General features: G+C 39.0%; 1 protein-coding gene across 2 annotated transcripts in view; it reads right to left on the bottom strand.

Annotated features, from left to right (window-relative positions):
* MOXD1 (monooxygenase DBH like 1) overlaps positions 1 to 25844 on the bottom strand; it is a 51782-nt gene that overhangs the window by 9720 nt on the left and 16218 nt on the right. For both annotated transcript variants that reach the window (XM_040598056.1, XM_040598057.1), the window contains exons 5-8: positions 9323 to 9502; positions 6909 to 7011; positions 3657 to 3823; positions 2034 to 2225 (exon numbers count right to left, since the gene is read on the bottom strand). In XM_040598056.1, coding sequence (XP_040453990.1) covers positions 2034 to 2225; positions 3657 to 3823; positions 6909 to 7011; positions 9323 to 9502 — 642 coding nt within the window. The remainder of the gene's footprint in view (positions 1 to 2033; positions 2226 to 3656; positions 3824 to 6908; positions 7012 to 9322; positions 9503 to 25844) is intronic.

Below are 25844 nucleotides of genomic sequence, written 5' to 3'. Positions count from 1 at the left end.
TTGCTTTGGTACATTTTTGGGGGTATCATCATGTTTCCTTGTCACCCATTGTATTACTCTTCCCTGAAAAAATTAGATCACCCTTCAAAGGTTAATAATTTCTCCTTTCCTGCGGGCTGTTTCATGGCCAGACCAGTGCTAGTACTAACTGTACTCCAGGCTTCTGGGAGAAGGTGTGTCAGCCTCCTGCCAGCCAAATGGAGACAGAGGTTTCTGAAGCAGCATGAAGTGGCACAGCTTTGCTGCTCCCAGCGGGAATATGCTGCTTCCCACCAACCAGGTCTCTAGCTTTTGTGGCTTAAGGAGTAAATAGCATTCACTAAAAATGTTCCTTCTGTGAGATTAGATCTTTTGCTTCCAAATTCAGAAGAGAGTGTTAGTATATGAAGAAAACAACCTGGACTCCACAAGCTGAAAGATGGATACACCCTTGAAAAAACTTGCAGAGGAGAGGATAACAGAACTTACACAAAAATTTTTAATATTATTAGTTAATTGATTAGACTGTGGTCTGAATTACACCAAATGATATATGTAAAGCTGTACTGGTAGTTTTGCATAAGATGAAAACAAAAAAAAGGCATAAAAAAGGCTCATTTCAGAGAAAGAATTCCAGCTTTTACTTGAGCTGTCTTTTTTATGAAGTTGATACCTCTTTTAGTCTTTCTGCTTTCTACTCCCTTTTGTCCTTGAATTTTAAGAGGCCTTTCTCTATAATCTGCATGTTTTTTCCTAAAAATATGACAGGCTTTCTCTGCAAACCTGTCATCTTCTGCCAGCCCTTTTCCTAAACCCTTCAACACTTCTTTCCTGGAGGAGGTAACACCATTTTGTCTTTGAAGTCCTTGTGGAGTACAAGCAGTTTGACTTCAAAGAATAAATGCTGCACCTGAACATCCAGGTTTTGCTGTAGAAATTAAATTATGAAGTTACTATTTTAGCTTCTTGCCTTTAAAGGACAAATATCAATGTCTCCCAGCATAGGAGAAGAGACCTAAGAGAGAAAGCGACTCGAAGAGAAGCCTGGAAGTTTAAAACATGGGGCTCCTGAGTATACTTGAAGTTCAGTCATTTCAATGGTCTTTTCAGCTCCCTTTTCCTTACTGGCTCCAATTGTAAACAAAATACAGTTGTATGACATTTTGCATCTGACCAATTTCATTGGTAACAGGCCTGTTCACATGCAGCAGAACAAGAACTTCTTCAGTTGTTCTGCTGGCCAGACCTGGAGCACCCAACCTCTGCTGCATTAAACTTTCTGTTCTCAGGCCAAAGCTTCAAAAACAGATGCTGGCTGGAACTAACTAATTTTTAAACGAGTGACTCATCTAAAAGCATACGGACTCTTTTCATGCAATACCTATGGATACCTACTGCTTTATAATATAATTGTAGTTGGGATTTTTCTGAAAGTTATATTACATTATTCTGACAAGATAGCAGAATTGCATAATTTCTTCTTCCAAAAGGTTCTGCTTACTAGTGAAACCTCACACGGAACATAAACATCGAGTTTTACTCCCAACAACAACTACAAATCTGAAATAAACAGAAGACTTGGCTGATTTGTAGACATGTTTGCAAGGCTGGGTGAATACTTGCTGTGTGTACATACTTGAGATGTGCTACTTGGTCTCAGCGGCTCCATAAAGCCATGTGATGGCATTTCCATTCTTCAGCTAGCTGGATGCACACCAATGGCACCACCAGGCACGTGTGATTTTATAATATGCTTTGTTCAAACATTTGTGATAGGAAAATTTAAACTGAGTAATTGCGGACAACAAACACACCCAAAGAACAGCTCGAATTGATGGGTCTGTAGTGAATTGGGTGGACACTCCTGAGACACTGCAAATTTAATGCATTAGTTACTCTGCATAAGTTACTCTGCAGTAAGTGGAAAAATTAATAAAACATTAAAGAATTCTATGATTCCCTGATAAGAAACTGTAGAAAAATTAATCCTAAATGTGAGTAAATGTTAGGCACATGAACTCTTAAACACTCTCAGGGAAAGAATTGTATCTTACTGGCAAGATGGTTCTTTCTTCTTTCAGATACTGAAACTCCTGGAAGTTAAAGTCAAACTCATCATCATAAGCAAGCAGCTTCTGCTCCTCGCCGTTGCGAAAGTGGCGCATCCTGATAGCTCTGCCAGCAAGATGAGCATGAAGAAGTACTGCAAACACATTAATCCCAGCAGGTCTCTCAGCACCTAGAGCCTGGCCAGGGAAACCAAAACCATCAGTGTGCCCAGATGCAATGTCATGTAATGTAATACAATGTACAAACAGAGTAAAAATATATTAATAAATGTGTTTTACATTCCCTCAGGTTACAGCAAAATGCAGTCCGAAGAAAAAACAAATCTGTATGTGAAATTAAGGTTTTATATACAAAAAAAGGCTAGGTTTTTTCCATGATTTTTTTCTTTTTAGGAAAAACTTATCTTACTCCCAATGCACACAGTTTTTACGCAAATCAACTGGCCTGCCAATAATTCTCAAGATTAAGCCCTTCAAGGGAATTACACTAAAACCTGCACATAATTTCAGTGCTAGTGGTTGACACTAGTGAATGTGGATCTTTACTGTGAAAAAGAATACCTATGCAGTTTTGAATGATGTTATCATCAACATTGTACCAAGAGAAGCACTATAAACAGAGACTGTAATTATAATATGCTCAACTTCCCATCTTCAAGTCAACTGATGGTGAAATACTGTAAGTTTACATCTGAAACTTTTTTCCAGGTCAAAAACATTTTAAAATTAGCTTTTTGAAATTGACACAAACCTGACATCACTCCCATTCTAGCTGAGATCTATGGATCTGAATATACTGTATGCTAGACTTGTTTAGAGCCCAAACTAGAAATAATCTGTTATTGCAATACCTTTCAAGTACAGCCTTAAGGTCAGAAACGTCACAATAATAGATTACTCAAGTGTTTTTAGGCTGAAAAATGCTATGACAATAAGCAAAATTTAACACCACCAAGAACACATCTAAATTCCATATCTAATTTGCCCTTCACTCTAAATCACATCATAACCAGTACTGATTCAACCTTTCTCTATACGTGACAAAGCATATGAGAATCCTGTGATACATTAATCACAGATTTTAGACAATACTTCCATTATCTGTGAAGTTATTTAAATTATCTTAATGAAAACCAAGTGTTTAACGAATGCGTAATATTGTACTTTGGGCCATGCAACAAAACCTGTTCAGGTCTTTAGTTTCTGTGGTTGGTCTAATAATACCTTTCAGGAGTTCACTATGCCATTAGGAGCCATTTGCACATGAAATCTGAATTAGTCTCTCTCAACATCTTTTTGGGCTAACATTCTAGGCTATTAATAGCTTTGCCATGGAAAGCAACATATGCTTATATATTGAACAGACAATTAAAAATCACAAGCACTGTGTCATCCACTATTACTCATATCAGTAAAGCAGCTTGAATACTGAGCACTTCAAATATCCTGATCAAAAAGACTCAGCATTCTGGAGGGCAACACGTAGCAGATGCCTTGGCTCACATGTCTTTAACCAGTAACTATTAATCTTCCCAAGAAGTTAAAGTGGCTGGCTGTCCAAAACTATTTCTAAGAATGAAAAGCAATGGATTTAGGCAGGAGACATACCTCTTCCAGACATTCCAGTGTGCAGTGACCCTCTGACACAAATTCAGGCATGCCTGGTGGGATATTGTGGAAGAGGCTGACCCAAAGACCAGCTTCAATAACCCCAGCATCGTATTTCCTTAAAACTGGAGTATAAATTAACCTCAGACCAGAGTTATCTATCAAGCCTGCAACAAAAGAACACAGTCATCCATGGCTGTAAATCAATATTTTAAAGAAAAGAGGGAAAAAAATCCAATTGTTTCATATTTTTCAAGACATGTCCTAAGTTTTAGATGAAAATCGATGAATCAACCTCTATAACTGGGGTCAAACCGTATGCAGGAAACAATAAATAGGGGCACCCCACAAAAGGGTTGTTAAACATGGTATCATAATGTCTGTGGAGCTCAGATGTGAATGAAAAATATGTGCTGTCCATAGCCCTCATGTCTCTTCTGCTAAGTTATGGAACATGGACCTCAGAGAAAAGAGGTTAGATCACAGGCAGAGCAAACAATACAAGGAAATAATAAGACCTCAAAAGGTTCCATGTATGATTTCAAATGAAATATTTAAACAACAGTTTAATGTTATTGTGGTTTTTTTCTTTAAAATTTTCAAGTCGTGTATTATCTTCTACCTGCGAATTTGTCTATTCCTTCACCCTAGGCCCTAGCATTAATTATACTTCCCTTTGGTTTGGACTGCCTGTCACATTACAGCACACCTCAGATGACCAAATCCCTTTTACAATCTCCCCAATTAAAAGACCATCAACTAAACATGAAAATTGTCTTCCTGAATCCCAAACCTGAAGACAACATCAGCACCTTGCATAAAGTAGACAAGAGGACTACAGAGGACTTTAATGCTGCACTCACTCAAGGACTTCTGATTTCAGAAAGTAGCTCAGAGAACCAAAGCATGCTGCGAAAAGATTGAGTCTTTAAGACTCAAAGTGGTATGAATATATTTTGTTCACCTGCATGTTCAGCCATATGTGATTGTTTGTATATCTATGAATAAGTTTTGTTGCCTCCATCATCTACATGCTTATAATTATTTATCTTCTATTAGCCATTTTTATTAGGCAAGACATAAAGATTAATTTGTGTTGCACAAGCCCTGCATTCTGCTAGTTCATCTGTTACTTTCTTCTTTGTTGTCCCTTTGCAAATTTCAATTTTGAAAATTAAAAATGCAAAAAAAAATACCAAATCTCTCAGAGAAGGTGAGAGACTTTCTAATGACCTGTACTAGTCTTCTAAAAAACAGAACAGATATAGCAGTGCCTGAAACCAAATTTTACACCAATATGAAATCAGCAAGCTATTTCAAGATAAGCAAATGGCAGAGGAACAGAGCAGGGACTAAGTTACCCAGTCACTAAAATACCTGAGACAGAGTAGTATATAATATTAAGGAACAAAGGATATGAACTATGCGCTGCCAATTTAGAGTGGTATTCAACTATGAGGCATTTTGCAATATACAAATCATGACATTTCAGGTGCTACATACTGTCCCAAAACACCCCAGTTTTAAAGTGTTTGGGGATCCATACTCATTACCTTTCTGAAGTTATTTGTATTATCTCATCAACTTGAATATTTCCTGTGTGGTATTTCCCCTTCAAGCTTGTTGCTAAATGCTAGAAATCTTTGTGATATGTAAGAGGTTTTGATAAACAACCTCAAAAGAGGCCACCTTTCAATTGAAAAGTGAATGTTAAGGATTTCAGAAACAGAAACTTTCAAAACCAGCCATGTTAGGAGAAATTCAAACATTTTTTAGTCTAACTGGGAGCCAATGCTGCCTACCAATCTGGGTCACTTGTGAAAATATTACCCCAGATCACAACATGAGGCTAACAATGCAGCCTTTAACTGCAAGACCCAAAGTGGGAAAATGCAGGTGCCAAAATGCCAAAACGAAGGTGACCCAGTGGCAGGTTTGGTGCTGTGTCAGGGGGACTCACATGCCCCCACCTGAAGCGGATGGAGCACCCAGGTCTACTCCCTCACACTCCTGGCACAATCTTATACCGTGTGTTTTGGCAAGGAGGAGAGAAACAACCTGGATTACAGACACCCTGCTCTGCCTTTGCTGTCTGAATTTTCCCAGGTCTTTGGCAAGACCCTGTGTTCACCTGGGACTGTGCCAGCAAGGCAAAGGTGTCCCCATTGCTTAAAAAGGAAATGAACCATTATTCATTCTCAGTCTTTCTGTGTGCCACTTGAACTAAAACAAGGGTATCATACAGCACAGTTGATTAAAATAAAACAGTGGATTTAGGGACACAACCAACTCAAACAGTTCTTCTCCATGCATCTTCTTAGGCTTTCAGGTAACACTTGATGGAAAAGCATGCAACATCAAGGATGCAATGGAGTTTACTCTATCCCATGCAAATGTGCATGCTGAAGGAGAGAGTCTGTCATTAAATAAACCAATTTTAAGGTAGTTCATCTAGTACAACAAAAAGAGGGGGAATAACAGTAAGACAGAACACCATGACCCACAGAGAGGATTTTCTTTTAATATGTGAGGGTGTGAAGAAAGGCCAGTACACTGTGCTGCACTGGATTTTACTGGGTTCATATATAGCAATCACCAGAATATTCTCAGGTACAGTAATTAGCTCAATAAACTTCTGCTTCAGAACAAAAAACTATCTTTCTAAAAGTCAGTTTCAAAGATCCCTAGATTTTCTGGGGGTCCCTGACTTCTTCCTTTAGCTGCTTCTAAATATAAATGAATTTTAGAAAGAAGATTAAAAAAAAAAAAAAACACCATTACAAAAGAAAAGCTTAACTTTTAAGATCACCTGCTTTTACCCAGTGAACAGTCTAGTAACCTGAGTCCATACTTCACTTTCAAAAACTGACCACAGTTCAGGTAGATGTCTTTTAAAAAGTGCTATAAAAAACTAATAAAAGGCTCATTCCCTGTGTTGCTGTCCCACAGTCTGGGTGCTATGCTATGCGCTCTGTCTGATTGGATTTCCCAGCAAAAGGAAAGGGAGATAAAAAGAAGAATGTAGTGATAAAAGTGATGTATTCACCTGGTCCACAATTCTTTGGAATCTCTCGCTGACTTCAGGTTAAGCTTTTGAGGGCAGTGAGAAAAACACTGGGAACCAGGAACAATTGAGCAGGGGAAAATAAGCCTCAGCTTTGCATTTGCTCTGCTTGCCATGCAATGCAATGAGGCACTTGGGTCTATTACATCTTTCAGCTTTGTGTGTTATAAAGAGTGTGACGTACAAACCTTCTGTGTAAGATGGATTGTCATAATGCACCTCCATGAGGACGAACTGGGGGTCAGCTGCTGTGCCAATGGATAAGCCAACATGAGGAGGATAGGTGAAGCCCTGGAAATCAACACATGCATACAGAGTTAAGGTATTTTTTGTCACAGTTAAAAGTTAATTTGTTTTTTACAAATACAATGACTTTTTTTTTTTTCAATGATACAGTCATATTAATGATAAATTAAGAGGTGATTTCTTTTTAAATTCTGAACATGGCATTGTGGTGTAACATATTTATTATATACTCGATGCACTAAATAACTAAGTCAATATAAAATAGTAGATCCTACACTTACTAGAGGATAAAGCCCTGAGAAAACTGGTCTGACGTCACCACTGACCCTGTTTGAAGTAAGAGGCTGGACCAGAAACTTTCTGAGGTTCTTTTCAACCTGCATTATCCTGTGATCTTATGATTATTTATCCTGTATTTATTGCTTGAGCAGAAAAGGAAAAAATCCATTTAAAATGTATAAATATTGCATCATCAAGCAGTTTGTCTGACAATAAAACCCTTATGAAGAGGTGAATCTACATTTTAAATGTTCCCAGTTTCTAAAAGCAGTAATTTCCAGGGAATACTGAGGTTGTACATAATTAGATTGTTTTTCCTGCACAAATCACTGTATTCTAAGTAAAATTATTTGAACAATAAAGGTGATCTTCACGGCTACATTTACATTAGCAAGCCATGTAGTGCAAAAGAAATAGCTCTGTACAGTGCAACAGCTTGTGCTGGACACACTGTTCCCAGATGATGCTCCCCTGGACAAGCTCTGTTCAGACCCCATGCACAGAACCCCATTTATTGTTGGGAGGTGGTGGGTTCACCACGGCACTATCAGTTTAACTTCATCCCAAAGGGGGCTGTGCAAGTTCTCAAACCACTCATGATGATAAACAGAGTTTGGTAAGTGGAGATAACCAGGAGATTTACTTAAAACCTTGCTCTGGATTCAAACTGAAACACCAATATCTTCTAAGTGAACTCTTTACCAAATTCACTTTTATAGGAATTAATCTGCATCATTTTATATTATATAGCTAATATTTTAATATGCAATTTGAGATTCTAACTTTCTGAAATGTGCAATTTGAGATCCCATTCTTTTCTGATGCTTGATGGACATTTAATGAATTAACCATAGTATACAATAATAAATATCATCACCTCCATTTTACATAAAGGTAAATTGAAGTAAGTGAAGTGAGTACTCTGGGAAACCTGCATGTAACCCAGATCTGTCAGATTCCTCCCTACAGATCTTTAACAGTGGGATCATCCTTGCAAAAACCTCCATAGTGCTTGTCAAATGATAACTTATTTATATGAGTTTTTTATTTCACTTAGATTAAGACAGTTGAAAGTACAAATACTAGGTCAGAGCATAGCTGATGGCAAAACTGCACAAAGCATACAGCAGGGATAATGCTCGTAGTGGATTAAACTTTTTTTGATGGGTCCATGTAGCAGCTCTATCTTCCTCACACTGCAGCACTTGAAGATGGTTTTGGACTGCAGGCTGGCAAATGAAGGCTCCAGAAACTACCATCACTCCAGTCCCTCTCTGTGCCCACACCATCGTTTGTGTGGGCACTAAGTGAATCAAGGGGCTAAAGAAGGGGTGGTATTCATTCGGCAGTAATGCTGCCTTATGTCAGATTAAAGCGTTAGCTGCAGCCGAAATTAACATATGAAATAAGCTGAAAACAGAGCCTGGGGTCAACATGGCATCAGAGACTGTGTTTTCTTTAGATATGACCCATTGCCATGAGCAAAGTGGTCCTTGTGCTGGCTCTGCACCAACACAGGATCACTCCTACACTGAAATGATGTCTCTTTGGGCTGGGTAGGAAACTTCAGAATGGTATGCCTGAATGGGGAAACACTGTAACCAGGCCCTGGTGATGCACAAAACTAATTAAACCTACGCTTGACTTTGTCTGGAACATTTCTCCTCCATGTCTTTCATGCAGTCACCTACAGAGACTGCTTTTCTTTTTGGCATTCTCCACAGGTAGCAGATACTGGTCATTGCTGGAGGCAGTGTATCTCCATATCAGATGAGACAAGATGGTACAGGGACAGACTCCCATGCTCCCAAGCCATCTTTCTTTCCCTAAGGCTTCAACTCTCTCTATACTATTTTCATTACTTGTAGCTTGTCACTCAGGATGACCATTGCATTTCATCCTTAAAAAGTTAACAAGAAGTTGAGGACTTACTGCTGAGGCATTTAGGTATTATGATTGTGTACCCTTGAAAACAGACAGACTAAGTAATCACTAATACACTAGGAAGAAGCTTCATGATGATACACACCCTCCTAAATCCCCATTGATGAACCTGTCAGAAAGCCATTCAGCCTACCTCTCCTCCAATGGCCCAAGCAAAAATGACAGTCTCACATGTGAGGAAAGAGTCTGGCATGTTGGGGTGGTAACACTCATGTCCGTAGTCCAGCACACTGTCGTTCAAACTGCTGCTGCACTGGTAGAGCAGGATATGGTGCACCAGATTCTCATGGCCTTTCTGGATCAATGGCTCCACCTGTCAATGTAAAAATGAAAAAGAGAAAGGAAAAGAAAGGGGGAAAGAGAGGGGGAAAGAGAGGGGGAAAGAGAGGGGGAAAGAGAGGGGGAAAGAGAGGGGGAAAGAGAGGGGGAACGGGTGGGGGAAAGAGTGGGGGCAAAGAGGGGGGGAAAGAGGGGGGGAACGAGAGGGGAAGAGAGGGGGGGAAGAGAGGGGGAAAGAGAGGGGGAAAGAGAGGGGGAAAGAGAGGGGGAAAGAGAGGGGGAAAGAGAGGGGGAACGAGAGGGGGAACGAGAGGGGGAACGAGAGGGGGAACGAGAGGGGGAACGAGAGGGGGAACGAGAGGGGGAACGAGAGGGGGAACGAGAGGGGGAACGAGAGGGGGAACGAGAGGGGGAAAGAGAGGGGGAACGAGAGGGGGAACGAGAGGGGGAACGAGAGGGGGAACGAGAGGGGGAACGAGAGGGGGAACGAGAGGGGGAACGAGAGGGGGAACGAGAGGGGGAACGAGAGGGGAAATGAGAAAGAAGAAAAAGAGAAAGAAAAGAGAAAGGAAAAAAGAAAAAAAAGAGAAAACGAAAGAAAAAAGAGAGGAAAAAAAAAGGAAAAAAACCACATCTCAAATGTGATTATTTCAATGTACATATGCAGACCAAACTAAAAACTATATGGCACATTTATTTTAAAAGAGGAGGCTCGATGTTAGATTGTAGTTAGGTTGAGATGTTACTTCAGCATTCCGCAACCCCAAGTACTGAAAACTTCATTGCCCAAGTGCACCAGTGGGGGACAGGAAGAAAGTTTTGTGTCTTGATGAAACCTCTGTTGCCATCTGTCTTGTTCTCTCTTCTCCCACCCCAGTCTCCTCTTTCCCACTGGCACTTATTTTTTCTCCCTGCCCAATCTTGTTTAGTGACATTCTGGCATGAAGGGGTATAAACCAGCTGAAAGTCTGTTCAGCTAAACCAGCTTGGTACCTGAACTATTCACAACTTTTCATCCCTGTTTCTGCCTCTTTTGTACTATTTCAAACTAGAGCTGCCCATAGATTCTATATATTTAGGGTGAGCCTGGAGGTATACCCCACATTACTCAGCAGCTCAAGGTGGACTTTCACATTTTTTTGACATCTACAAGAAATTAGAATTATTTTACAATCTGTTCAGTGGTAAAGACTTTATTAATATGAAGTCATTCCTAAGAGGTTGGGTGCTCCAGCCTGTTTATGGCAGTGACGAGCTGGAGGGCTCTCAGGGGAGCCCGGGTGCCCCCAGTATAATTTAACCACTGAACTTCAGGGGTGGCTGAAATTGTTTAATTCCCATGTAACAGTGTTCACTCTCTATTTGGATGGATGATGTTAAATCATCTCTGTCAGAGATGACATCCCTGGGGCAAACATGAATACTTCTGAAAAAATTTATTTTGTTTTTCAGAAAGATCATATTCCACAAAACATCAGCGTATAGAAAACAGTATTAAAATGAAAGGAGCTTCTCCCTTGCTTTTGCTTTCAAAGATTGCATCCAGTTCTATCATATCTACCATATCATATCAAGTTGAATAAGATAAACATTAGTGTTTCCACAAGAAAAGTAAAGCTTTGGCAGTGCAAGTTTTAAGATGTAGGGTGCCATGCAATATTGCCTTTTAATATTAGGAAAGATACGGTCTTTTAAACAGGCAAAAACGTATGTACATTCCAAATTTGCATCCATTTGTTTTGCAAGCACATGAACCCCAGCTACCAGTGGACCAGAACAGGGTAAGCAAGAACAGTTTATTACATTATTAAAATATTGTCAGCACAATACTGTTACCAGAAATTTATTTCTCTGCACTTTGTTCAAACCACTAAACCAATTACAAAAGAGGAAGGGCAGGAAGAAGCAACCAGAGCCTGTGCATATCAAGGCCACCCTCGTTGATACGAATCTGCAAAATACCATTGAAGTTGGACTCTCAGGGAGTCCAGCTGCTGCTGAGTACCTGCATGTCTGTCCAAGAAGTGCGCAACCCAAAACCACCCACTTCACTGTGCTTAGAAGTCAATGGAAGGATGCCAATTTACACGGATGCATCGAAGTTCTGTTTTCATGGCAAGACTGAAATATTTCACAAGAGGTCTTCTGTGCTGTTCTCAGTGATCATTATTTCAGTTAGTGTTACCATCATCATGAATTACCGTACTGTGAAGTAAAAGGTATTTATGAAGGAGATAAGAGTCAGTTTTCCCATCAGATAATAATTTATTCCCAAATATATCAGACTGACTGGCAAAGATTCAGAAATCCATTTCAGCTTGATCTTGTGTCTTCCCTCTGCTCTGTCATATACCTGCATATTTATCCAAACACTGCAGAACCAAAACACACTCATATCGTGGCAGCTTGTACATTAAATAGCAGTATACATCTCAAGGATTCTGAAGCTGCACATAATGTAGAGGTTAGTCAGAGAAACAGTTATGGGAATATTATCCCTGTATCTACCAAGAAAGAAAAGAGTATTTTTGTCCCAACATGTGATAGTTCTGCCTGCTGCTACAAGACCCCAGCACCTGCTGTGCTTACAATCACTACTTCAAAACCAACTTCCCCTCAAAACGATGGGACATCACCAAAATTAGAAACTCACATCCTGTCATCAGTTTTTAATGTCAGTTACCTAAACAATAACGGCACTTCAAAAAGTAGCTTTGTTCAGTTTTCTTTAATGAAGAAAAGAAAAAAAAATACTAGGATAAACCCATCAGCATCTTTCTGATGCATCTCGTAGGACAACTTATATTCTTCAGATGCACAAATAAATAATGAAAAGCAGCAGCAAAGTTACACTTTTTACACATTTTTATTGCAGCTTGGTTAAAGAGGTGCCACCTCTCTCTCTCCCCTTCTGAACAAATAGAGAAAAAAAGAATCTATTAGGATTGGTCAAAAATCTGTTAACAAAAATCTTAGGCAAATCTCATTAATCACAAATTGTTCATTTCCCAGAAATGTATGGAAATATTTCAACGGCCAGCTCCCTAAGGCTCACAGCATCATTTCTGATTGAAACAAGAGAAGGAAGAGGAACAGACCCCCTAGACACACTGGGCTCCCTTTTCCTGATCCAATGAATAGCTAACTGTATTTATGTACTAGAATACCTTCAGCAGAAAAGAAAATTAAATCTCATTCTCTACTGTAGCAATTAGGTACAGCAGGGATTTAAACATGCCATTCTACATCCCAGGTGAGTGCTGCCCTATTTACTCAGCCATTTGTTATTTTAGCTTATAGAAAAAGCCACTTATTTAGGCTGCTTCCCTCTTCCTCCCTCGCTTTCCACAAAGAGCATCTGTAAAGCTTAGTTTGCTCCAAGCCGAAAAGAGATTCCAAAACCTCATTTTTTTTCAAGTAAACAAAATTCTTGTTTTCTGGCCAGACTTACAAACAATGATGAACAATGACTGAGTTTCTCAAACATGGGGCCAAATTCAGCAAATCACTAATGCATTTAAAAGGGCACATGAGTAGTCTCAGGTATAAAATTAGTTGCTAGAGCAGGTATCTACAATTAAGTATCTACATCAGGGTGGCTTGGTTTCCAGAATACTTGTAACCTCAGTGAATGCTAATGCAGTTTGCAGGGTTCATCTCCTACAAGGTTCTTCCTATTTTAACAGATCGTTATGCCTTGATCCATGACTATAGGCATTCATTTGTAAAATGTGGACTTTTTAACGCACACATTCAAAGTTTCAATTCTTTTGAATTTTTATGCATAGAGTTTGGGTTCTTTCATAGTCTTTGTCCCCAAATCACACAACTGAAAGCTAAACTAAGCTAAGGTTTACTTTTGCAAGTCTCTAGTCACAATAATAATGGACCAACCCTGAAAAGTCACCTTGACTGTCTTGTTAATTTGTCTCAGGAAGTAGTGCAACTTTTAGTATACTTATAAGAAGATAAAAGACTGTGATAAGTTAAGGCAAAGGAGAGGCATACAGGAAAAAAAAGTGATAAAAGTAGGCATAGTACATAACAGTCAATAAACTCTGCAGATTTATGTGAACAATTCCTTTTAATTTGGGTTTTATTTATACATAGACTTGCTTACTCTGTTCTCGTAGTGTAAGGGAACTCTCAAATGATACCTTCAGCCACCAATAACTGAGTAATTTAGATGGGTTGCAGTGAAAATAGGAATCTGTCTTTCACTTGCAATAATTATGAGGAAACACATAATGAACTTCGAAACGCAGTTCATTCTCCTTTCCTTGCTAATTCCTACCCACCTCTTGTTAGACAAGGGAGTAAAAAAAAAAGCTGAAAGAAGACTGAAGGGGAATATGCATGTAACTACCTATTTTCCCCATTTTACCTCATTCTTTGAGGCTCATCTGTGGTGTTTTCACTGTTGCTGACACACACGGAAGACCCAGCTGTCAGGGTTCATCTCTTTGCAGTGTTTTGAATAAGCCTGCAGAGATACTGCACCACTGGGGCACCTCAGTGACTTCTTCCCCTGCAGGCAAAGTGCATTTTCTGCTTGACATTTCCTAACTGCCAGAGGCTCAGAGAACAAAAGTCCTATATCCACCCTACATCAAAGTGCCAAAAGCGTTTGGGACTGCAGAAAATAAGTGCGTGCAACAAGACACAATCCTTCCCGCTTTTCATGAAACCTGCAGAAAGAAGCCCCTGGTTTTTTATTCATGATGATTTACTTACTGCATCCTCTCTACCTTTCTTGAAAGCTTGGATGAAAGATCTTTCTAACTGAGCACACTGACATATATGAACCTATCTAACTCCTACTAACAGAGGTGAAAAATAACAGGTGCACTATAATCCTCCACCACAGCAGATCAGGGTTTCCAAAGGAGGTATTTTAAATACACCACAATCAAACGCAAAATGAAGACACTACCATCTGCAACCAAAGGTATGGGTTACGGTCATGGTGTCTGGCTAGCATGATCTGTACTCATCATGCAGGTTGAGAGGTTTTACAGAGCTCCTTTCATCATACTGAATCTCTTAGCTCTTCTGAAAATACTGACTTTCAAAGAATAAAAAATAACAAATTTTCACTTTATTGTCAAGTTAACACAGATAAGACATGAGCTTTCCACCTGTGAATCTAACAAAAGCTCTATTCTAGTCAACAAGCTGACATCACATGAACAAAGAAAATGCTTACATCTGCCAGTGCCAGGTTACTAAGTTTCCGTTTTTCTTCCTCTCTTCTCTATCTCCTATTATCCCTTTACCTATTGCGCAAAACGAACGTACCACATGTCATTGTTCCTTAAAAAAAACAAGACAAAATTGTAACATAATAGAGCCCTGCATCTCAAGCTGTCAATAAGCAGGGTCAAGATACTTAGTATGATGTATTAAATAGGGTGAAAATGCAAATGGCTCAAAGGGTCCAAGAAGTTACATTCCCTACAATGGAAAAAAAAAACCTCCATAAACCTAGAAGTCTTTCTTGCTTATTTTTGGTTTTCTCCCTTTTTATTTACTTTGCTTTCTTTGATGTTAACAGCTGTGGTTTGTTCATGCCTGCTTATGCAAACAATGAAAGTTCATAAACTATATCCATAGTCTCCCCATAGTGTCCCTGTTAAAAAATACAGCCCACTGAATGACAGAAAACCAAAAGCTGAGTTTATTTTATATATGAAAATGGCAAGAAGTTTTTGGTCTTGTTGCAGTGATGCTTCCACACTGAAATGTCATAGAAAAATGTGATTTTATTTTTTCTGGCTCAAAAGATACCTTCAACTTTATCTTACATTTTAAAGACACTGTGGAATGGTATATTGCCATATAACTGAATAAAGCCACAGCCCTACACAACACTTCATGTATGGAGCCCATGGTGACACAGGGAAAAAACATTTTTGCTTTGGCACTGCTGCATCTAAGAGAGTTTCTAGCTTCTCGTTGGTTATTTCATTTATATGAGCTTGCTGTGACTCTGATTAACTCAGACCAAAAAGTGATGGTGGTGAAACTGAGTACGGGCTGACTTTACTTCAGAGAAATATTGTAGCAGAAGACTGAGTTATAGGGTTTCTGCTTTCTATACATATCCTCAGGAAGAGCTGTCTTTGTACTTCCTTCACAAGTATGTACCACGTACATACATTGAAATATTTGTCTGACAGAAAAGTTCTTGAAAGGTAGATGTGATGTCTTCTTAGTAGCATTATCAAAACTTCTGATTTTTTTTTCTTTTCAAAAGTGCAGTTGTGGCATGAACAAATATTTATCTAACACATCTTGTTTACTGGTTTAGATTTTTCTCCAGAAAAGCAAATATTTGGAATACTTGGCTTAATAAAGTTGGAACTTTTCCAGCAAAAAACTCCATGTACTTTAGAAAAAAACTCAGTAATAATATGGTCTGTCATAAATGTTCTGAAAGAAAAACACCTTGTTCACTGTCTAACTTTGCTTCTTGCACACAACCCAGAGGTGTGCTGAGTAAAAACTCAAGAGCTGGAAATATGTCTCTGAGCTGGGGTAGATGTTTAAGTCCATGACTCCGGGTCAGACTAGGATTTGAACCCTAACAACCTAACAGCTATCTTGTGTCAGTAGAAAAGCCTGCCTAGGCCAGCATCACATCTGGAACACTAATCTGCTGCAGACTTTCAACCCGGAGTTCAGGCATTCTGGGGTCAGGCAGGGACCACCCTCACAGCACCACCATCCCACCCTGCCTGTCAGAAAGCACTAAATTCATGCCGTGGAATAGGTAGAGCTGAACGAGGTACCTCCAACGCTCAACCAGCTGCAATCTAGCATGGACTAGAGGCCGTAATCTATCCTGAGATCAGCAGTACCGCTTGCATGTATAGAGCTATGTGCCCATTTTGGTTTTCCTCACTGCACAATCCGAACCCTAAATTCAGCCATCATTACTAACAAAGCCCTTTGAATCACACTCTGTCTTGAGTGCTTCTGAATTTACACTGTGCCACTTACTTAGAAAGGCGTATATTTTGGTGAGTGATTTGCAGGAGGCAGAGCAAAGATGCTGTTTCTGGTTCACTGATGGTAATCCATGTACAGCAAGGATCATTACTGCTTAACTTGAATTGTCCTTCAAACGTAAAAATGCTCACCCAAATTATTATCATACACATGCTTTCACATCTTCCAGCTGGAGGAAAATACAACCTGTGTAGTTAGTGACATACTTTGTTTCTCCTATGTTAATAAAACAAGAGATGGAGATGAGAAAAAGGCCCAGGCAACAGCAACCATCTCATCTCCACCCCCAATCTCATAATGTGGTTAGTTAAGATTTCCTTGGAGGACTGAAGTTTTCCAGACCAAAAACTAGAGGTTCCATACAACTTAAGCATTGAATTTTGCATGATTCACCTTTAATATGTGTGGAGGCTGGGAGGTTTTTTTGGTTTTTTTATTTATTGTTTTGGTTTTGTTGTTGTGTTTGGTTTTTTTTTTTTTTTTAACAAGGCAAGATTCAATACAGGATATAATCCCAAACTGAAAGTGCAGGCTTATTTATTTAAGCTGTATTGCTGGCATTTGCGTTTAACTGGGTTTGGGTATACTTTAAAACATATAACGAAAATTCTAATATCACTGTGGAGAAAAAGTCCTTACCACATGAATGGAAAACCTTATTCAAAGCACAGATATTTCCTGCTCTTGGCATAAAGAATGAAGTATTTGTTTACTCAGTGACTGAGCTGTTCAGCGAAGGCTCTTATGTAAGTTTTATTAGTATACCGCCTTAAGAACTAATTACCATACCTCCATTTTAAGCTGCAGAATTTTTATTGGAAAAAAATATGTACTCTCAGGTAAAAGTTACCGTTGCTGTCCTGTTAGCTTGGAGAGGAGGCTATATATCTAAATTCATACAAACCATTCTACCCCAATATGCCACTGCTAATGATTACACTGTACATCCAGAATTTCGATAGGTCAATGTGCAGAAGAACTTAAATATTTTAATCAGGAAAGAGGACTCAACACAATAACCAATAAAAACAATTTAAAAATGAGAATTAGAGATGGATTTAGGTCTTGTTCTCTCTGCCATCAAGTCCATTCCTAAACTCTTATTCCTAATGAATTGTCTGGAACTCTGCCATTCAAAAAGAGTTTCAGACTGCAAAGGCATGCAGTAATTTAGGCTAAATCTAAAAGAAGTGTACCTCAAAGAAATGTTCATAAAACATTGTTTCTGCCTGACGTACGTCCGAAGATTTAAGATAATGCATTTAGTAACAGTTAAAAAGTATAACCCTGAGGAGCAATCTGATAAAAAGCTCAGGTCAAGAAAAAACATGTTTCATTCAGCTACACTTCCTGGCAATACACTCATTGCACTCCTAAGCAGCAGAAACATCAGCAAAGTGGTTGCGGTATTCAGTACGGCCATAGTCTCTCAGCGCAGTTGACACACTCCAGGCAGAATTAATTGGCAATTAATCAGCAACATCATTACTTTCTTGTGAAAACAATATGATAATAAAGTAATATGTAACCAAATATGTTTCAGATCTAAAGCCAAAATGGGTAGTCTATAAAGAGTTTATATTTATTCAAGAGGAACATGTAATTTGAATAGTATAAATAATAAAGTCAGTGAAGGTACTCCCTTTTGCTCATGAAATCACCATTCATGCATAGGGATGTCTGTCTGTTTCTCTCGGATGGCAATGGAAGAGGTTTTAATTCTATTGTAGAACTGTAAAGTGTTCCCTTTGATTGTGTAGCTTAATAACATTATACTTGTTCTCCTCCTGCTTGGGAGTGAACACACAGCTTTGCTCAAAGACAGAACATGAGAATTTACAGCGTGTCCATTTCTTGTTTTACACATACTGGGGTATACTGTTAGGAAACATGCTTTCTGACAAGAAAATGCTGACTTATGCGAAAGACTACCGAAACAGAAAACACATGAGAAAAACCTTAGACATCTGATACTGAGCTTCTACAGGAGTCACCACCCTGGATGCTCTGGCACCTAAAGTTTGCTGAAGGGAAAGTATAGGATAAAATGAGCACCAGGGTCATGATTTTGTCACAACACAGCCTCCTGAGTCAGCAGAACAAATCTCAGGAATGATTGCTCATAACCCTCTAAAAATTTATATTTACAAGGTTAACATACAAATATGAGATAAGTTACAAAATAAGTGCGGTTAGGTAACACCTACATAAATACTAAGATTGCTATATTTTCTCACACTGAGCCAGGTCCTGGTAGCCTCGTGTAGGGCTCCAGCACCCCTCAACAGCACCATGAGGTCACATAAGAAGGGCCATTTTCAGATTACTTGGTTCTTTTGAAGTCATTTGAGAATACTGCATTAAAATTTTACTGTATTAATTCTCTAGAAACCAAAACTGTAATTGGCACTTCATAAAACAGAAAGACATTGTTCTAGTCCAAGCAACTCAAGAGACAGTAATGGAAAGGTCACTGAAATGAGAGGATGGAGAGACTGAAGAGCACTAGTTAGCCTTTTATAATAATTTGCTTCAGTACATGTTTTCTCAAGTTAGGGTGGTTTTTTTGTGTGTATTTTAGTTAGATCCAAGTTCTAAATAATTTTCATATTAGGTAAAACTTCATTTCAGTCTTGATGCAAAGAGAAACTATTCATCATCTACCTGTGGTTCATTTATCATCTGTGTGGATTTTGATGTTATGTATGCTATGCATGGACGTGGTGGAGTGATATTGTCTGACCATTGCCTATTTTCCCACTGTTATTAATGTTCGTTGTTTCTACTTTACCCTGGGAGTCAATGAATCTATTCTTTGGACACAGCTGCAACTACTGTGACTTGCAAGTGGAAGCAGAGATAGAGAAGGTGCCATAACATCATTCCCTGAAAAATAACTTCAGTAGTTAATGGTGGAGTTGCAGAGTGAGAGGTCAGTACTAAGGCGAGAAACACTTTAAACAGATCAGAAATTGAATTTCTTCTCCGTTTAAATGACATTGGAGCAATTAAGTGTGGCTGTATAGAATTGCTTAAGATGCTGCTACTTGTCTGAATGAGAATGTTGATCTTAAGAAGCAATGTCAAGATGCTAGTAGGACCAAGGTAGATCTGTTCTGTGATCCATCCAGACACTCACTTCACACGATGCAAGCCCCACCAAGTCAGATTTTACTACCTATGAACCTGGTGTTCTGGTGTTTGCACAGAAGATGCTTTATAATTGCCTGTCTAAGGCCCATCTCTACTCAGGAATGTTTTATTGCCTGCTATGATAAGAAGTGTTAGCGGCTGGCCGCAAAAAATTCTTGGACACGCTCTTCCTATCTTTTCAGTGCACTACATAACCACAGACTTACTTTAAAACCATATACAAAGCTAGGGGTAAGAAGAAACAGAGACGTGGTACAAGGCAAAATGGGGTTAATCAATAGCAATCGTCTCCTGAAGATCAACCTACAAATAATCTCAGAACTGGGAGGTGAAACTCAGAGTGTTTCACAAAAATTGTACCCTCCCCTTCTCCATGCTCACCGTTGGTTGTATTTTAAGTTAAGGCTCCTGTCATCTAACACTTGTATGTAACCAGAAATTGCATAACTTCTGACTTTCATTTTCACATGAAATATTTATTTTCCAATCATGTGCCAGCATAGTCAATACAATGCTACAATGGATGGATGTTGTTTTAATTTAAAAAAGAAAAATCAAAGGAACTGGATTAAATTAGCTAGATGTTCATGTTTGCTGATGACAGAAGTGGATTATTTTTGCATACTAAGTATGGAATAAATAATGCAGCAATAGCTGCATAATTTAAGCATTCCTCTTGTAAAGATGTATAAGTGAAATGAAAGAAGACTATCGCAAAATGAGAATATGTTCCACTAAGAAATGTAAAGTTTGCTGTGACAGTAAAATCTGTGGTCATATGTAGTTTCATCTTTGATCACAAAATGAAGTAACATATGAAATTGTTTTGCATATGAAATAGTTCAGCAGAATATAAGAGAAGACAGTATTTCTTATTTTCCTGATACAGTTGCTTGGGAAACTTCTAATTTCCAGCCAGTTCAGTTAGACGATTCTTTAACACTGCAAAACCTAATGGGCCAATTCAGGCTTGCACTGAAGAGACAGCCCTCCAGATCAAAGGGCAGATAGCTTACAAGCTCTGCAGCATAAGATGATCGTTTGGTTGCCAATCTAATTTACCAAGGCTGAAATTGCTTTGTGGGGGAACATACAGGAAAATACAGAACATTTGTTTATGTCGGGTTGCACGATGCAATTTGCTAGAGTTGTCACATTTAGCAAAACGTAAACGTTCAAGCCAGAGAACAACAAGCAGTTACTGTCTGGTCTCACTCAAGTTAAAAATCAGTGCCCTCATTTAGATACTGAAGGCTACAAGCTGCCCTTCTGGCTTTCAATCAATCAGTCTCTTAAACTGGAGTCTCTTTGTATTTTCACACTGGGGTCTTTGGTATTACCAAGGCATTCCACTGTCATAAAGCAGAGTTACCCTTGGCAACAAGGTTTTTTTGGAGTTTTTACTTCCTTATCAGAGATTGCCCCTGAAACTGAACATGAAGATTAACTAGCAGCTGCTGGTGTGCTTTAATACAGGCTTTTCTTTAATTGAAAAGAGGCTCCCTTTTCTAAGGAGAGCAACAATGGAAAACTTTGGTGCTTCTATAAAGATATGCCCAATGTAATGCTTCTCAGCTAATGCTAAATAATTAAGTTTTTTCTGGTGATATGCTTGGCCTGTTTTCACTAGTCACATAATAAGTTCAGTGACAAAAAATTACACCAGAATGTGGTTGAGAAAAATCCATTTTTCCTAAGGGCAAATTAAAACAAACAAACAAAAAAGTACAGTTTTGTGATTTTTTCCCCCATCACAATCTCTTCTCTCCCCTGACCATTTTCGTGGGACATGTCCCCTCATTCATTCATCTGAGAGCTACATATCTAATACAGGCTAGTTATCTGGGTTCTTCTGTCTGCCAATGGAGAGAACGATTGAACCATACCGGGGATGCTTGAGCTCACGTATTTCAGACACCTTCCCTGGGATGACACAAACAGCTGGGTTTGCCTCTGTAAGGTCATTTAAGCAGCTACCTCAGACCTGTAGATAAGTCAAATTAGATGAGAGGAAGCCCATCTTCATTGTTGGAAATTTACTGTCTATAATATGTTGCCTGAGTTTAGTTTAGTATTCGCCAGGTGTACTTAAGAGATACTGAATTTTGACCACGTAGCCTAATCCCTCGCATGGGGCTTCTTCCCTGTTTCAGCAGCACTAAACCTGCTTGCTCCATTCTCATAAGTGGGTTCAGTATGAAAGGAGTACTTTATACAGGAAACTGAACATTTAAGAGCTTACAAAATGCAACCTACTATCCTCCTTTCCAATGCCAAATACCATTTAAAACTGGGCATCCTGTTAAAAAATTTCTCTTGCAGAATCTGAGGGATTTTATGCTCCTGAGCACAGCTGCATTGCAACCTTTCTGCCAGTGTTTCTCTGACTATACTAGTTTCAAAATATCCCAAAAAGTTTGGAACTATAGGAAAATGAGTAATTATTGTCAAAAAGACATGTAGGTACAGCTAAATGACCCTACTACCCAATTGCATTTCTTATTTTACATAAACTGGTTTTCCGACTCTTAACTGTGAAATTTTATGTCCGACATGTTTTTGTCTATGGGATTATTACTACTGAAGCCCATGGAACTAGTTTCCCTGAGGAAAACACAGTATATTTCAAAGAAATTAAGAAAATATAGAGGGGAAAATTTACAGACCGTTGAAACTAGCACAGACATGCTATACATTAAAGCTGAAAAGCTTCACACAAATCGATTATGGCACTTCTGGCATGCAGAATATACATACCATTCCTTCACCAGTATATACTGTAAATTTTCAGAAGTTTACACACAGCATTAAACAATTTCTCAGGTGTAGTGGGAGACCACAGGTATAGAGAATGCACAGAAAATCTAGAGACAGTAAAGGAAATACTGTATCTTAAGGCTTTTAATTGCAACAGAAAAAACAGCAGTGGGGCACATGGAACAGCTGTGGTTAATGTGAGGCCAAAGCAATGAATCTTTACCAGATACAGTTAATTAATAAGAAATACAATCAAATTAAACTAACAGAAGACATGGAGTATTGAAACCTAAGCTAAAGACAGTAATTAAAAAAAGCTGTATCTGTAGAACCACAAGTAGAAAAAGCAGTAACAACAAACTTTGAACATAAAGTAAAAGCTGTATTTACTAAAATACTGAGAAGCATTTCTCATGACTGTGAAACAAATTTTCACTTTCATGCTGCTGGTAAACATTTGCATGATGCCAGCTCACAGAAAGCAACCATTAAATTCAGCAAATAGGCAGAAAAACACAATCATCAACAGTCTTACAAACTGTCAAAGCAGAGACATGTCAGCACACATATATCTGCACACATTGAAAATCATGAAAACCCAACATCTCGATGGTACAAGAATGAAAAGATTTCAGAAGCTCCAGTGTACTGCCACTGAATAACTACCTTTTTTTTTTTAAAAAAATGGAATACACAATATTAAAGAGATTTTTAAAAGTTTACATGATTTACAAGAGGGAGGGTGCTGCAAAGACTCCCCGTGTCAGCATGTGCTGGGTAGGCACCTTTGGCCCTGCTAGTCCCCGCTCCCAGCCCTGGCGTGGAGGTGGCTCTGCCTCCAAGGGCTCTCCACACCCAAGGAGCTGCCCTCAGCCTGGCCTCAGCAGGGAGACAGAAACTTTTTCAATGCAGAGGTCAGTGCATGGAGATGCCTGTGTGTCTACTCTACCAGTGGGTCCCTCCCTCCCTCCCTCTGAGATGTCCTGCTGGAGCAGAGGTCCTGCCCCAGGTGCAGTCAGTGAAAACAGAGAAATTTCTTTAGGGATGTGATTAAAAGGCATATTCAGGACCAGTCAGAATAACAATATTTACAGAAAACTGAAAAATCCTAGCAAGAAATGACCTTAAACCCATCTTCAGAAAGTCTGGGCTAATAAGTGGAAAGCTTTTTTTCTAAGAAAGCTACTTCTGAGAAAGCTCCCAGCTAATTTACGCATGTGAGAAAAGTAAAAATCCCTTGAGTAACAAGCCTGAGGCACATACCACCACCTGAAGCTCAAAGCAGCAAAACAGGCCAATGCACACATTGCTGCAGGAGCAGTTTGCAGACAGGCAGCAATGTGCACTCCTCCAATGAGAACAGCCAGGGTCCATCACCCCAGAACTACTGCAGAGCCCTCCTCCAAACAGCTGACTCAAATTAAAACAGTTGCTTGCTATTACCTCCAAGCAATCCCTTTCACCTGTTCTGCACATTGTTATTTTCAAAATTGATCTATTACCCTGATAACTGGTTCTGCTAACAAGAAAAAATAGAAAAAAAAAAAAAAATGTGAGGGAAAACCTATAGAAGATTAAAAAATTTTCAAGCAACCACCATTCAGCCAGGTAAGACAGCTTGAAGCTGAGGAGTGATGTGTTCCATCAGTCACAAAACCAGTTCAGTGCCTGGTATTGTTTGGAATCTGTGTAACTCTTATCACTATTATGCCCAGCTATTGAGAAATCATCCTATTTTGTTTTATTTCTTAGCAGGCATAATGAGTTATTTCTCCAGGAGTTCCCAGAGGCATCAGAGAAAATCTCATAACAGAAGGCATTGTAGGGACATGTAGGAAGACACAATCTCTTCCCTAGGGAAGAAGTTGCAAGACATAAGAAACAAAGGAAGATTAAACAGAGAAGTCCTAACCCTGGCTGGGTGCCCCGTTATCGCAGTGAAGCCCTGTTCTCCATTGGTAAGTGCAGCTTAAGGAGAAATTACTTATCCATGGCCCCATTCTAACTATGAGATGAACACAAGATTACAATCTTATCTCTTGCACAATTTACATGTCATGTAGTGCAGCTTGATCAAGAACAGTCAATGAAAATATGCTGTTTCTCATTACCTGAGGTTCTTGGAAAGTAGCATGAATATTATGTGAAGAGAAAGAAAAGACATAAGGTTTTACATAATTTACCTTTGACATATTTTGAGATATCTTACGCTAGTTATTTCTTTATCTTGTGCTAACAGAAGAACCCAGACCTTGCAATCACTACCCAAAAAAAGCCCTTCGATTCACTTCAAATCAAAAGCTTGCTCATGCAAGCAATCAGGTGGACGACTGTACGAAAGTGACCAGGAAGGCAAAGGCAGCATATTGGGACATCTGCAAAAAATGTTTCTCATTGCCCAGAGAGTAATTCAATTATGGTGGGCTTTTTTTCCCATCAGAAGAAAAAGCATGGAAAAGAATGTGTTCTGGACATCCTCTCTATTCAGCATCAGAAAGTTTTTATTCGTACAAGCACCGGTCTGCTCCCATGGGCCATTGGCCTGTTTCCACCTGGGGATTTCTGTTGTGCTCCCGGCGCACACCCTCCTGGTGATTTCACCTAAAGGGATTCACCTCACGAGTCCCACGTCTGCTCCATGGTAGTAACCACACGAAAGCAAGCAAGAATAACTTAAAGATTCACTTTAGAAGCATGCTTCTCATCCAAACTAAAACACTACTGTAGATGCACCCTAAGACCAAGCACTATCACTTACCCAGCTGTTGCACCACTAGATTGTATATATGAAACTTATTTGTAAATGCTTTGAACATGTTCTGCCTGACAACGTATAGTTACACTTTTTTCAAAATAACTCATGGTCAATGGAAGTTAAAAAGTCCTTTTTAATTCAGAGTCTGGATTCACAATCTGGCATTCATTAACCAGAGGTGATTAAAACTCTTGGTCTCTACCTTTAATGATAGGTCTAATTTTTTCACAGTTTCCTTCATTAAAATACTATGCTTTCCTGATGAAATGGATATTTTAAAAAATACGTTATTATAAAATGCTCAGAGTAATTTTCAAGAAGACAGGAATAACAGAGAACAGCTGAACAGCATGAAAAAAATTCTTATTGTGGCTGTTGCACCTACTTGAGACTCCAGGTCACCAGCAGATTTACACATATGCACAGCTAAGCACACACTTCCATGGTGTTGATGGCACACATCATCCAACAAGAGCTTAACTGCACTTCAGTGCTCCACAAAATCATACAGGATAGAAATGGGCAAACTCAGCTCACATGTACACTAGTTAAATAGAATGAATTATAGCAGAGATGAATTTGTACCGTTTTCTAAATGCTTTTTTTTTTCTGTCTGTAAAAGTGAGAAGCGTAGGTTTGTATGAAAATAGTGCTACAGAAGGAATCCAGAATCAATAATTACATAAGTATTTAACTAACA

The sequence above is a fragment of the Falco naumanni genome, chromosome 6 (assembly GCF_017639655.2).
Source record: "Falco naumanni isolate bFalNau1 chromosome 6, bFalNau1.pat, whole genome shotgun sequence".
Lineage (NCBI taxonomy): Eukaryota > Metazoa > Chordata > Aves > Falconiformes > Falconidae > Falco > Falco naumanni.
The sequence above is the reverse complement of the archived record's forward strand: the minus strand, read 5'-3'. Positions and strand labels throughout refer to the sequence as shown.